At 42.3% G+C, this 16,042-nt stretch overlaps 1 protein-coding gene across 1 annotated transcript; it reads left to right on the forward strand.

Moving 5' to 3' along the window:
• Positions 1 to 4,800: 4,800 nt before the first annotated feature.
• On the forward strand, positions 4,801 to 6,193 carry LOC127086051 (3-phosphoinositide-dependent protein kinase 1). The gene has a single exon (XM_051026731.1). The coding sequence runs from the start codon at positions 4,943 to 4,945 to the stop codon at positions 6,071 to 6,073; it is 1,131 nt and encodes a 376-aa protein (XP_050882688.1). The 5' UTR covers positions 4,801 to 4,942; the 3' UTR covers positions 6,074 to 6,193.
• Positions 6,194 to 16,042: the final 9,849 nt, after the last annotated feature.

The following is a 16,042-nucleotide window of genomic DNA, read 5'->3' on the forward strand; positions in this document are numbered from 1 at the left end:
CATTTTCAAATACAGAATCTCCTCATCTGGGAAGTCATACTGAAAAGACTGATGATCTTCAATCGGCTGGTGCGCTAAATGGTCAGCCAATATACTACCTTTGATAGCTTTCTGAGCTCGATACTCGATATCATACTCAGACAACAACATCTGCCAACGGGCAATCCTCCCAGTTAAAGCAGGCTTCTCGAAGATATACTTGATTGGATCCATTCTGGATATCAACCAAGTTGTATGATTTATCATGTACTGGCGCAAACGCTTAGCAGCCCAAGCCAAAGCACAACACGTCTTCTCAAGCATTGAGTATCGAGACTCACAATCAGTAAACTTCTTACTGAGGTAGTAGATAGCAGATTCTTTCTTCCCTGATTCATCTTGTTGACCGCGTACACAACCCATCGAGTCTTCAAGAACAGTCAAATACATGATCAGAGGTCTTCCTTCTACAGGAGGAGACAAGATCAGAGGTTCAGACAGATATTCTTTGATACTGTCGAAAGCTTTCTGGAAATCCTCGGTCCAATCATGAGATTGATCTTTCCGGAGGAGCTTGAATATCGGTGCACATGTGGCAGTCATGTGGGATATAAATCTGGAAATATAATTCAAGCGGCCAAGAAAACCTCGAACTTGCTTTTCAGTTTTGGGTGCGGGCATCTCTTGTATTGCTTTGACCTTTGCAGGATCAACCTCAATACCTCTCTCGCTGACTACAAAACCCAACAACTTGCCGGAACGGACTCCAAATGTACATTTGTTCGGATTCAGGCGAAGCCTAAACTTCCTTAAACGCTGAAAAAGCTTCAACAAATGCTCAACATGTTCAACTTCCGTTCCGGACTTAGCAATCATATCATCAACATAGACCTTTATCTCCTTGTGCATCATATCATGAAACAAGGTAGTCATAGCACGTTGATACGTGGCTCCGGCGTTCTTCAAACCGAAGGGCATCACTCGATAACAGAATGTTCCCCAAGGTGTGATGAATGTTGTCTTCTCCATATCTTCGGGTGCCATCTTGATTTGATTATAACCGGAAAATCCGTCCATAAACGAAAAGACTTTGAATTTAGTTGTATTGTCTACCAACATATCAATGTGTGGTAGAGGGAAATCATCTTTAGGACCAGCCTTATTCAAATCTCTGTAATCAACACACATACGGACTTTTCCATCCTTCTTAGGCACAAGCACAATATTGGCCACCCATTAAGGATATGTAGAAGTCACCAGAAACCCCGCATCAATTTGCTTCTGAACTTCCTCTTTGATCTTCACTGCCATATCTGGATGAGTTCTTCTGAGCTTCTGCTTCACAGGCACGCACTCAGGCTTCAAAGGCAGGAAATGTTGCACAATATCTGTATCTAGACCTGGCATGTCTTCATACGACCAAGCAAAGATATCGAAATATTCTCGTAGCAAACTGATCAACCCCTTCTTGACAGACTCTTCAAGAAGTGCCCCAATCCTCACCATACGAACACAAACTTCATACCCCAAGTTGACTGTTTCCAGATCTTCGAGATGCGGCTGAATGATCTTCTTCTCGTGCTCAAGGAGACGGGTAATCTCATCAGGAATTCCTTCAACATCATCTTCCTCTGCCTCGAATACAGGGAATTCAAAATTGGGAGATGGCGTTGGATCATTATGTTCAATGGGTTTTAGAATCAACCTGCATAATGATTTTGGATAATAAAAAGCTTTAGAATTTAAACAAGCAAATCATTATGTAGATGAAAAAAAGATTGCTTTTATTCTTGTTTTTAGGGTTTTTTGTGATCACTGATTTCATGCAAAAGCAAAAAGTGAAAACAAATGGAAAAACAAATGTTTAACAATGCATTAATTGAATGAAATATCATTGTATAAATGCTGCCAACAATGTCATCACTTCTCCTTTTGGCATGGGAGAAGGGTTTTGAACAAAGTGAACAAATTACGCTGACTTATGAATGACCGTAGGAACATCCACAGCGACCCAATTATGGCAGATCCCGCCAGGGATGACAAAGTTACTCAAGTCTTCTGCATCCTCTTCTAAGATAGCAGCAGCTTCCTCAGCTTGATCAGCATGGATGAAACCTCCACTCTTGAACAACCCTTTCTTGTTAAATGCCCCAGAAGAATAGCCAATGCCAGCCCGGGATTTATTGTCTTCAAGCTCAATCATCTTCCCTAAACCAGCAACTGCACCATATTCAATGGCCAGTTTCGCATCACGATAGGAAGAAAATGAAGGAGACTTCTTCTCAATTGGCTCAGCAATAGACAAAGCTTGGAAAGGAGTTCCAATTCATCCTCAGCATCAATATATGAGAAAGAAGACAAGTGGCTAACCAGGAGAGCCTTTTCTCCCCCTACCACAACCAGTTTCTTATTCTTGACGAATTTCAGCTTCTGGTGTAGGGTGGATGTCACAGCGCCAGCCTCGTGAATCCATGGTCTACCAAGGAGACAACTATAAGATGGGTGGATATCCATGACCTGAAAGGTAACTTGGAAATCACTTGGTCCAATCTTGATTGGGAGATCAACTTCCCCAATCACAGTCTTACGCGACCCATCAAAAGCTTTCACAACAACACCACTCTGCCTCATGGGAGGCCCCTGATATGACAATCTCGAAAGAGTGGTCTTCGGCAATACATTCAAAGATGACCCAGTGTCCACCAGCACGTTGGACATGGCGTCGGTCTTGCAGTTCATAGAAATATGTAGAGCCATGTTGTGGTCTCTTCCCTCCTCAGGGAGATCAGCGTCACAGAAACTCAAAGTATTGCAAGCAGTGACGTTTGCAACTATACTGTCAAACTGTTCAATCGTGACATCATGATCAACATAGGCCAGGTCCAAAACTTTCTGCAGAGCCTCCCTATGGGGTTCTGAATTCAGCAGCAAAGATAGTACGGAGATCTTGGACGGCGTTTGTAGAAGCTGATCTACAACATTGTACTCACTCTTCTTGATGAGCTTCAGCATCTCATCACATTCTTCATTCACAATGCCACTCGGGCCAACAGAAGAAGCAGGAGTCTTTTGTACAAAGGAGGGTTTGGCAACAGGTTCCGGATTCTGAACGTTCACCGCAGTCCCAACCGGACGCTCAGCAGAATCAGAAGCAACAGCTCTATCCTGAGGCTTAGGTGCTGAAAACACACGACCACTACAGGTCAACCCGCTCACATCAGGAATATTAACCACAAAAGTTGAAGGCAAAGGCACTTCTTTCCCATCTTCCACAGCAACGGGATTATAACGGAAGGGAATAGCTTTATCCGAAGAATAAGGCACAGGGCCTGCAGGTTTGATTACCAGAGAAGGAGAGACCTTCGGCTTGCTACCATCGTAACGGATAACAACAGGCTCGAGCAATTTGAACACAGGAGAAATCACATTCACCTCTGGTTCGTCTTCATCAACATTTCGATTCTGTAGAATCTCAATAGTACCCTCATCCAACAGCTCTTGAAGCTCTCGTCGCACTTGGCGACAACCCAATCTATTAACAGAACAGATATGGCACCTGTCATGGTCGTGCTCCATATGACTGTACTGACACAGCAAACGATGTAACTCGACCAATGACTGTCGAATATGGCTCACATATTTGACTTTATATTTGCCAGGGCACCCCTGAACCATGTTAACCGACTTCCCATGCTCGGGCAATGGGTTCTTCGTAACATTGGGGCCTGAGTCCTCAAAGCTCAGAATGCCGCATCGCATAAGGTCTTGAACCTTAGTTTTCAATGGATAGCAGTTCTCTATGTTGTGACCCGGAGCACCGGAATGATACACACAATGTCGATCTGGCTTGTACCACCACTGCGGGTTAACAGGTACAGCCGGAGGCTCTCTGGGAGTAACCAGTTTCCGCTCTATTAAAGAGGGATACAGCTCAACATATGACATAGGAATAGGATCAAAAGTGATCTTTTTCCTATCATAATTCAGATTGGCCTGATTACTGGTGCTGCCACGAGGCTGGTAAGCTTGTTGCTGTGGACGATGTTGTTGTTGATACTGAGGTTGTTGCTGATTATGCTGATTGTTGTCTCTGAAGACAGGTGCTATATGAGCCACCTGATGCTGATGACGCACTGGCTTCCTCTTATCAGAGGGTCTTCTAGGTTTAGCATGGGATTGCACAGCATGTGCCTCCCCATCTTTCTTCTTAAACGCCCCATATCGTTTAGAAGAGCTCTCATCCTTAGACAACCGTCCTTCCCGGACACCTTCCTCCAAACGCATCCCTGTCATACCCCAATTTTGGTCCTGAATTTTTTTTTCATTTTTATTTGGCACTTGGCCTAAAATTCACTTGCATACATTCATTCCCAAATCCATATTTTTGTTACACATTGGTCATTGTCTAGGCCTTTTTGATCATGGTGCTTTTGATTATAAAATGGATTTTAATTATTTGACTTTTTAATTTTCAATTTGATTTTAATTTCGAATTAAGTTTAATTCCAAATTTCAATTTAATCTTAATTGTTTATTTTACTAATGATTCAAGCTCTAATTGATTTTAATAAATGTTAGAATTGATATCAAAGTAATTTTAACAAATTATAGATTAATGTGATTTTATTTGGTTTTATTGGTTTTTTGTATTTTAAATTGACATTGAGATGAGTTTTACAAACACTTCAACCAAGTTCAAATTACAATCACAAATCAAGTTCCAACCAAATTCTCATTCATTCATTAATATCATACATTCAAAAATCATATTCAACCATGCATTCATATCTAGGTCATTACATAATCATCAACCAAATTACCCTTCTCTCTCTACAGATAGGGTTTTCATTTTTCAATCTCAATTTCAATTCACCCCTTTTCATAGGGTTTCTGGAGAGAGAAAGATGTTACATGAATGTAGGGTGCTGGTGTTGTTTGTTCTTGGGTTATTACTAACCGAGCTATGTTGGAAATGGAGAAGGATTTTGATTCCAAGGTCAAGATTCAACGGACTTCTTCCTCTTCCAATGGTGCTGGTATTGTTCAGAGATCCAAAAGCTTTGTTTTTAGGGCACCTCAGGAGAATTACACCATTCAGGACTTTGAATTGGGCAAGATCTATGGCGTTGGCTCTTATTCTAAGGTTGTGAGGGCAAAGAAGAAAGACATAGGAGTTGTATATGCATTGAAGATCATGGACAAAAAATTTATTACCAAAGAGAACAAAACTGCATATGTGAAGTTGGAACGCATAGTGCTAGATCAATTGGATCATCCTGGCATTGTGCGGCTATATTTCACATTTCAAGACTCATTTTCTCTGTACATGGCACTTGAATCTTGTGAAGGTGGAGAACTTTTTGATCAAATTACCAGGAAAGGCCGTCTAACTGAGGAGGAGGCACGATTCTATGCAGCTGAAGTTGTTGATGCTCTTGAATACATACATGGTTTGGGAGTGATACATCGTGATATTAAGCCAGAGAACTTATTACTCACAACTGAAGGACATATTAAAATAGCTGATTTTGGGAGTGTGAAGCCTATGCAAGATAGCCAAATTACCGTCCTTCCAAATGCAGCATCAGATGACAAAGCCTGCACATTTGTGGGAACAGCTGCTTATGTCCCTCCAGAGGTTCTTAATTCTTCTCCTGCAACTTTCGGAAATGACCTCTGGGCACCTGGCTGCACATTATATCAAATGCTTTCTGGAACTTCTCCTTTTAAAGATGCAAGTGAATGGCTTATTTTCCAAAGAATTATAGCAAGAGAAATTCGATTTCCAGATTACTTTTCAGACGAAGCAAGAGACCTTATTGACCGGCTATTGGATTTAGACCCGAGCAGGAGACCAGGCGCAGGACCTGATGGTTATGCTATTTTGAAAATACATCCCTTTTTCAAGGCAGTTGCCTGGGATAACTTAAGGGCACAAACTCCTCCAAAACTTGCTCTGGAACCCGGGACTCAATCGCCTGCTGCCGATGATGTTCAGGAGTCATCATGGAGTCCTTCTCACATTGGCGATGGTTCTGCAGCTTCTGCTAGACAGCCTGATGGCACTGCACCGTCTTCAGAGGGAACTGGTTGAATAACCAGGCTAGCTTCAATTGATTCCTTTGATTCAAAATGGCAACAATTTTTGGATCCCGGGGAATCTGTCCTTATGATCTCCATGGTGAAGAAATTACAAAAATTACAAGCAGGAGGTGTCAGCTCTTTTCTACATTAGGACAACTAGATCTCATCCACCAATACCTGAACAACTGTCTGCTGAGGCGAAAGACTTTTTGCTGAAATGCTTTCACAAGGAACCGGATTTAACACCTTCTGCATCAGACTTGTTACTGCATCCATTCATCATATGCGAGTATCATGAATCTCATTCAATATGACGCGGTTCAGTCAGAGACTCCTGCAATCGGATGGCAACAGATGGGACGAACTCTAGGAACTTTTTTGGATTCTATCCAAGGATCAACGTGTACAGGCCTAAAGGATGTTTGTCAGATGGATAGTTTAAGGTTCTCGAATGCAAATCTTCTAAAATCAGCTTCCTGTCCAAAACAGACCCAACATCAAATGGTCATACACAAGCATAATTGTAAACCGGCGGAACATATCAAAAGTGTAAGCAAGACAAGCACACACAAGGGCACAACTAGCAGAAAACAATATCAATTCCAAGCCATGAAGAGCGGTGACATACCTTGAAGCTAAAGCCGCAGGTTTGTTGTCCAATCTGCTATGAGCATGAGCAAATAGGCTCTATTGTAAGCTTGCAACCAACATTACCAAGCTTGTCAAAGTCAAACCAAGCTCACAGTTTTCACTGCAGTAAAAAAAATGTACGATTAGTCCAAGGCTTGTGGCAAGACATGATCTGAAATTTGCATTAAAGCTTGCAAGAGATGCAATTGTTTCTCAGTCCAATAGGCCTGCTGAATCTAGCAGTGTAAACAGTCTGAATGAAATTTGTGTCATTTGTTTGGAGGATACTGTTCGTAGTCAAATATTTTCAGTTGATGCATGTCAGCACAGGTATTGCTTTTCTTGCATGAAGCAACAAGTGGAGGTGAAGTTGCTTCATGGAATGGTGCCAAAATGCCCTCACGAGGGATGCAAGAATGAACTTCTAATTGATAGTTGCCGGAAATTCTTGACTTCTAAATTAATTGAAACCTGCAACAAATAACAAAGTTAGCAGCAGGCACAATATTAACCATGACAATTTCAACCACTGCATCTAGATCTCAAATCCCACTGGTTTTTCGTGATTCCTCAATAGTACTATTTAGGGATCTTCATTGCTTTTTGAAACTGATTTCGGTACAGATCAAAGAAAGCTGGCAGGGACTGTCAAAGGCTTCGTTTGTTTGATGGTGTGGTAAATCACTTCTTTAGGGAAGTTCTTCTCTCCAATAGTATTTTTCAAGGCATTTAATCCGGCTTTAACCACAGCAGTTGAAGACATTGGTGGCATTGAAAAGATTCAAAACTGTGAATGAATAGATGAGTAGAAATGAGTAGGTTGTCTTTCAGACCTCGACCACTTGACATCCACATTAACCATTTGGGCATAAAAATACACATGCGTTTGGCTTTGAACTCACAATGAGGAGAAATGCTCATGAAGGCTGTAGCAGCTAAAATCAAACCTGCAAAAACCAGTTGGCAACATCAGCATACACACTGAACCCAACATGTGTGAACTCCGCATAAAATGCCAACTCATGAACAAAAGGCTAGCCAAATGATGAAGCAAAAACCATGGCCTGCATCCAACATAAAAGCAACCAAGTTCAAACTCTTACAATGCAGTAGGTGACAAGCCAAAATCTAAACCATGCCACATCAAACTAAATGGCTAACAAGGCTGCAAATCCAGTTGCATACCTGAGTGCAAAACATGACCATTGAGACAACCTTGCGAGTGTTCTACACCAATCTGCATCAAGTCAAATTACCAAGACCTGTCCCAAGCAACATCAGGTAGCAGACCTAATTTGTAACAGTATCAAGATCACAAGTGAGCCACAACAACCAATTTAGACACTTTGTGCGACATGTTTTCTCAGATTTTTGAACAAAGAGGCATTGCTTATTGAAATTCAGACGAACCGGTAACACCGAAGAAGCAATGGCTATTGCAACACAAACCTCATAGTGGCAATAGAAATTCACTGAAGTAAAAAACACGTAAACACTCAGCAAGGCGGTAAAATTCTACCAGTAATCCAAAAGAGGAATTGAGACAAATTCAAAAAAAAGAAAGTACGAAGGTTCAGATTACCATTTTCGAACCTAGCATCAAAGAGGTCAATCCAATTTCTGAACATCCAAAGTGCTTTGCAGAGTTACTCTTCTGGAATACCAAAGACACCAATTGAAACCCTAATTTGTAAAGCATAAATAGAAAACGAATCAGTAAGGGGGAGGAATTAGTGACGAGAAAAACTTGGAGGCGGACCAAACCCACAAAAGAAACCCTAAATCCCAAATCAAAAAAACAGTATTGGAAAGGAGGAAAAAGACTCGAGCTCACCTGATTCATTGTTGTTGCCAAAGGTGAGATTCCCGCTTGATGTCTCTTTGAAACCGCGGATTTGTGCTTGTCTTTTGTTTAGCGTTGTTGAGCATCTGAGTTTGATTGGGAACGGGATTGAGAGCGCGATCGAGAGAGAGACTTTGAGAGTAAACGTGAGGTCGCGTTTGAGTGAGATGTGGGTGATTGGGAACGAGATTGAGAGAGATACGATTGAGAGAGAGGTTTGGTGTGAGTGAGATTGCGAGAGAGAGGTTTGGTGTGAGTGAGATTGCGAGAGAGAGTCTCGTCTGAGGGAGAGTGGCTGAGTGAGCTTTGTTGAGAATGAGTGAGAGGGATTCGTGAGGTTGAGGACAATGAATAGTATATCTCCCCATTTTCCATTTATTTGTTTTCTTTTTTTTTTAAAACAGAATAAGTTTTTTTGAAACCTTTAATTTAAATTTTGTTTAAACTTCCTAAATTTTAGTTAGTAAATGTTTACACATTTTCAATGCATATTCCGTTGAAGAACCCAACAGCCAGGCGGCTGAGTTTTAATTTTTGGTTCCCCATCATTTTATTAGGATAGTCCAACAGATTCCCTTTTTTATTAGTTTCTTTATTTTAATTCCTTTTTTAATTTATCTTAGTTTATATATTTAAAGTAGCATCAAAATAATAAATAACCATGAGTGGTCTGGTGGAGAAGGGTAGTATCATAGTCTTGAGTGGGGTAGGTTCAATACTCATGTGTAGCTTTTTTTAGTATTTTATTTTTCTTTTAGCATTTTATTTTCTTTTAACATTTTTTGTTATGTTTATGCTTTATTATTTTCATAGTTTCATTATCATAACATAGATTTGTTTTATTTTAATTTCATCATTCATTCAAAACCATTTTTAAACTATAAAAATCATATTTTTCTCGATTTAATATCGAGCCCATTTTCCACACCTTTGTAAGTCGATTGCTTTTTAAGCATCGCCATCAACCTCACATAGCTTACTCTTGGGCTTTCTTACAATGAGCCGGTTCTCTTGCACTTACACTCATATTTCGCATCATTTGTTGTTTGGGCCCGATCTAATTATTTCATGATTTTGAATCTCCATTTGACAAAATGTACCCCACTTCCCCAATGTGTATATAATGTTGTATTGTTTTATTTCTCTATTTGTTTTAGACACTAACCAAAGAGTAAAATCCATCATTTCTGAAAAATACAAAAATATGACTCGATCTAACGTCGAGTATTTTCTCAATAAACAAATCAATTCACTTCGCCCTCCTATTCTATTCCTTTTCTTTCAAACTTTCATCAAATGCTTGATTCAACGTCAAGCCATTTTCTCTAATAAAAACTCAAAAAATATTAATTCATAGTCAAGACTTTTTCAATAAAGATGGAAGTGGAACGTGGTGTATACCACGCACTCCTGAGACTAGGATTCGAGATGTATATCTCGCCAATCCTAGCTCTCGCCATCATCCAATTTACCCACTTTGTTTTCTCAAACACTCATTCAAATCTTTCTCAAACGTCCATCAATACTTGATCTAGGTCAAGTCATTTTCACAACAAAACTCAAAATACCTAATTCTTATTTAACACTTTTTCAATAAAGGTGGAAATGGAACATGGTGTATACCATGCACTCCTGAGACTAGGATTCGAGATGTATATCTCGCCAATCTTAGCTCTCGCCATCGTCTAAAATTGTCAATGCGGTTTCTTCAAACCCTTTCTCAATCAAATTCCAAAATACTTAATTCCTATCTTAACCCCTTTTAATAAAGATGGAAATGGAACATGGTGTATACCATGCACTCCTGAGGCTAGGATTCGAGATGTATATCTCGCCAATCCTAGTTCTCGCCATCACTCAAAGCACATCCAACCAATCAAACTCTTTTTTCTCGCCGCCGTGCGACCAATCAAAAACCTTTTAAAATGAAAGATATATTGTCTTAAGAGATACAAAACAATGTTTCGGCCATGATTGTTGAGTAGAGATAAATGACGCTTTTCCGAATGTAGATTTGTAAATCCTAACGCCTAAGTACATATTGCATGACAACTCTAGGGCAGAACTTCCCCATTTCTTTTAGACCTTCCGTGCGTCTCCGATCTTGTGGCATGTCAATCCATCCTATTGCAAAGAGGTAACTGCCTAAGACTCGATTCAGCGAGCTGCGACACCTACTGCTAGGATGTGGACACATTGCCCACTCTCCTTTGACACAACTGGTGTCCTCCTTTTGTAAGTCCATATTCAGATGGCAATCCCTATGTAGCCGAACTAGGGCAACTCTGATTCTCATGTTCAGATGAGATACGTAGGCACAAGATGCGAGGTCTTGCCGAGTTTGACTAACGACTAACAACTAATCCTTGTTTGCTTTCGCCCTTGTTGCGATCCTTTCTCTCGCCCTCGTTGCGATCGAGACCTTTCCCTTTCTCTTGCCCTAGTTGCAATCGAGACCTTTGTTCCCGTAGTTAGTTGAACTACATTTTGCTCTGATTCTCATTCCCAATGAGATACGTAGGCATAAGACGCGACGTCTTAGCGAGCACACTCCTCTTTAACCCATAGGTAGCCGAGCTACGAAGACTCTGATTCTCATTCCAGATGAGATACGTATGCAGTGGATGCGACATCCGTGCGAGTCATTTTCTTTGACCCTCTCTTTTAGTAAATAGTACATTAGATAAACACACACCCTTTAGACAAGAACAACAAGAGTGGATCCCGTAGAGTACTACGGATGCGTAGGGGTGCTAATACCTTCCCTTCGCATAATCGACTCCCGAACCCAAGATTTGGTTGCGAGACCTTGTCTTTTCCTTTCCTCTCTTCAGGTTTACTTCGAGCGTTTCCTTTCCCTCCTTTGGGATAAATAACGCACGGTGGCGACTCTTCTGTCACTTCTTTCTCGCCGGTTGTTTTTTTCGCATACTATATTTTTTAGGTTGCGACAGCTGGCGACTCTGCTGGGGACCCGGTTTCCCTAAGCGAGTCCCTCCTAGCTTTTGTAGGTTTCTTATTTGTTGGGTGTTTATGCTTTTGTAGAGTCGTTTATTTTCCGTATTTACCTGCTTTATCTTATTGCGTTCATGTACATATGTTTGCTGTATCTGTGGGTTCTGTGGGTTGTTTGTTCGTTGGGTTGGGATTGTTCTATGAGAGATAAGCCCACTACCCAGGCTTGAGTGTACACATAGGTGTTAGAGTGGATAGTCATGAGGCTTGCGTGGCATGTTGCTATGTTAAGTTGTTCATGAGACCCACATTCCAGACGAGGTTTATGTTGGATATATTTTGTCCTATGGGTGTTCCATAACGACAGATATTCCTTTAGAAATCGTCGACTCTGGTGACCATTTCCCGAGAACTCAGTCGAGGCCTCTCCTCCGAGACGCGTTTATGTCAGCTCTGGTGGGCGCATTCTCGCTGCTCAATCCGAGGACCCCGAGACTGGGAACTTGCTTTAGGATATCCTGTTGAGGGGAGTCAGCGGAGGTCTTTTATCCCGTAATAATGCCAAACCTTCAGTGGTAAATGTATTATTCTCGACTGAAGGGCTGAAGCTGACAAACTTCTGTTCTTAGAACCTACTAGTGAGGGGCGGGCTAAATTCAGGGAACCTAACCTCCAACCAACCCGGTTTTCTGGAGCAGAGTTTTGATCTTATATTATATTCTTCAGTGGGTTTTCTCTTCAGACAGTGCAACCCGACAGATGTTCAAGCAGATACAGCAGTCCTGATTTCCATGTCCCTGCATTGCATCACATCATTCTGCATTCATATCATTTAACACATGTTTATCCATTTCTAAGGGGTTTACATCTTCTTCTTGATTCCGGTCGGGGTTTTATGGTTCTCCAGAGATGGATATTGGCAGAAAGAGACATGTCGCCTATAAGTTTCCGGTGATCTGTCTGGAGCCTATTCAACAGTTGATGAAGTTAATGGATCCTGATTCTCTAGAAGGATTCCGGAAGGATTACGGTTTGATTCTAAGCTTCGTCACGGTTCTCTCCAAAGATCAACACGATGCTCTCTTTACACTGCTGCAGTTCTATGACCCTCCATTGAGGTGTTTCACATTCCCGGATTATATTTTGGTCCCTACTTTGGAGGAGATTGCCAGTTTTCTCAGAGTTCCTATCAAGTCACAGTTGTTGTTCTATAGTTCTGAGTTTCTGCCCGATCTCAGCATGGTTGCTTCGGCCACATATTTGGGGAAATCAGTCTTGAAGGCTAATATGTGTCAGAAGGGAGGAGTCAGTGGTTTTCATTTAAGTTTCTTACTAGGAGAAGCAAAGAAGAAGCTTGAAGATGGTGACCAGAGGGGTTTCAATGCTGTGTTGGCTCTTTGTGTGTATGGGATTGTCCTGTTCCCTAATGTTGCCAAATTTGTGGACATGGACGCAATACGCCTCTTCGTGTTGGGAAATCTAGTGCCGACCTTGCTAGGAGATTTCTTTCATTCGGTGCACCACAGGAATGAGAATAGAAAAGGAGGATTGTTGAATTGTTGTGCGCCTTTGTTTTATAAGTGGTTCAGTTCTCACCTACCCAAATCAGGAGCGTTCGTTGATGTCGAGGACTCATTGAGTTGGTCGATGAGATTGATGGGGTTGAGAGCTGAAGATATTTCTTGGTGGTCTGACCGGAGCTTGCTTCGGGCGGATATTATTCACAGTTGTGGGAACTTCCCAAATGTATCGTTGGTAGGAAGAAGAGGAGGAATCAACTATAATCCTTCTCTAGCAGTCAGACAGTTTGGATATGCTTTAAGAACTCCGCCTTTGGAAAAGGATGTGGAAGAATCTCTGTTTTTCCATTCTTCGCCTGATTTGACTGTATCCCGTGAGGTAGCAGAGGCCTGGCTCAAGGTGATCAAGAGAAGAAGAACTGTGCTTGGAAAAGGAGATTGTAGAACTTACCCTCAGTATGGAGAGTGGCTTCAAGGAAGAGTCGAAGAGTTGGGTCTGCCGTTTCCTATAGAAGAACCTTTGTATCCACCTACTCCTGCGCAGTCAACAATGGTGAGCCGAGAGGAGTATGACAAATTGAAGAAAGCCATGGAGGAGCTTCAAATTGAAAACTCGGAGTTAAGTGTGAAGTTGCAAGACTATATGCATCAATTCCATGAGGCAGAATATCAGAAGGGGGAAGCCGTCAGATTGCAAGGGGAAGCAGAAAGGAAATTAGCTGTGGAGGTGGACTTCTTCAGGAAGACAGACAAGGCCTTGGGATCATCCAGTTCTGAGTTGAAGCGAGTCAAGCAACAATTAATGGATGCTCATGGTAAATTGTCAGAGTGGCAAGAGCGATAGGATGCATTTTCAACTTCTCGGAAGGAAAAGGAGGAGGAGATGGTGACCGAGCTGACTGGTCAGATGGAGAAATTGAAGACTTCGCTAAAGGAGAAGAACAATGAGCTTCTGTGCGCCCGTTCTACCAATGGTTACATCACCGATCAACTCAATGAGGCTCGAGGACAGATTGAAGAACTTAAGGTGTTGGCGGGTTTGAAGAAATCCAGACTTGAAGAGGTATTCGGAGAAGATGATGGGAATTACTACAGAGAGCACATCAACGAGTTGGATGGAGTTATTCACCAAAGGAATCTGCTTATCCGGTGCTTGATAGAATTCCCAGATCATCCTGACACGATAACATTGCTGGCTGAAGTGAGGAGCAGTCCTCATGGTTTGTACACAAGAGGCTGAGTCCTGATTATTGCTCCTCCCTTTACTTATTGCTTTGTTGTTGTGTGGTGATGATCCACAGGCTTGTTGTGGAGATCCTCTTTTGATGTACTTTCGGCTAAGGCCCCTTTCCTTGAACTTGTTTGTATGGTGGTTTCCCTTTATTGCATATTGATCTCGGAAGTTTATCCATGACTCGGTCTTCTTGCACTATTCACCTGATGTGAGACTGGGATCAAGGGGGTAGAATACCTTTTGGATTTGATAAACATGTCATTGCATTTACATATTCATTTTCATATCTTGCATAACAGGTACCGCTGCGGTGTTCTCATATTATTTGGTGTTCCACTAGCAGGATAGCTGATTCAGGAATTCACCAGTACGGTACCCGCAGAAACCAGCAGAAAGCTATGGAGGGTCTACAAGCAGAACTTGCTGAGATGAGGGTCCGCATGAACCAATTCATGGATGTGGTTCAGGGAGTAGCGCAAGGACAGCAAGAGATTAGACAAATGATACAAAGGAATCCCGCAACTACTCAACCAGAGGTCGTGACTGATCCTCCAATTGTAGAGGTTAATGGATCGGGGCCTGTCCCGATCCCACATAACAACCACGATCAACAACCCATTCACGATGATCAAGATGATCAGTTCTTGCTGCCAGAAGACTTTGGTTTGGGCCACGGCATGGATCCCATGTTCAGGAGATTAGAGGAGAGGCTGAAGGCGGTAGAAGGACAAAACCCCCTAGGGGTAGATGTTTCTGACTTGGGATTGGTCCCAGGCGTGAGGGTCCCACCGAAGTTCAAAGTCCCAATCTTTGACAAGTACAATGGTAGCTCTTGCCCGAAGACCCACGTGCAAGCCTACTTCCGAAAGATGGTTGCATACTCTGATGACGAGAAGCTACTTATGTACTTCTTCCAAGATAGCCTAGCTGGGGCATCCCTGGAATGGTACATGAGGTTGGATAGAGCCCACATCCGTTGCTGGAGGGATTTGGCGGAAGCTTTTGTGAAGCAATACCAGTATAATGCAGACATGGCCCCAGACAGAACTCAACTACAGAACCTATCTCTTAAAAGCAATGAGTGCTTTAGGGAATACGCTCAACGCTGGAGGGAGACAGCTTCCCGTGTGCAACCTCCCATGTTGGAAAAGGAAATGGCCAACATGTTCATGAATACGTTGCCTGGACCTTACCTGGAGCGTCTGGTGGGGTGCAATGCCTCCAACTTTGCTGATGTGGTCTCTACCGGAGAGAGGGTAGAGAATTACCTGAAGACATACAAGAGCCACAATGGAGGTGGATCTTCATCAGGAGTAAAGAAGCCATTTATGGGAGGACAAAAGCAGAGGGAGGGGGGTGTAAATTCTGTGTCTTCATATCAAAACAGGAGGAATAATTTTCAAAACTATCATCAGCGACCGTATGTTGCAGCTGTGACTATCCCGGCTGCAGCACCACTACAACAACAACAACCACAACGTCAGCAAACTCAGTATCAACAACAACAACAACCAGGTAACAGACCCGCCTATCAACAGAGGCAGAGGATGATGGACCGGCGTTTCGACACTCTCCCAATGTCGTGCGCTCAACTGCTTTCTAGTCTTCAACAGCTACAACTTGTGCAGTTACGCACTCTGGCTCCTCCGGTTGGTAGACTTCCGGTGGGTTACGATGCCAATGCTAGGTGTAGTTTCCACTCTGGGGCACCTGGCCACAACATTGAGAACTGCAAAGCTTTTAAGCACGTAGTTCAGGACCTCATAGATTCAAAGGCTATCAACCTTGCACCGGCTC

Source organism: Lathyrus oleraceus, chromosome 5, assembly GCF_024323335.1.
Source record: "Lathyrus oleraceus cultivar Zhongwan6 chromosome 5, CAAS_Psat_ZW6_1.0, whole genome shotgun sequence".
Lineage (NCBI taxonomy): Eukaryota > Viridiplantae > Streptophyta > Magnoliopsida > Fabales > Fabaceae > Lathyrus > Lathyrus oleraceus.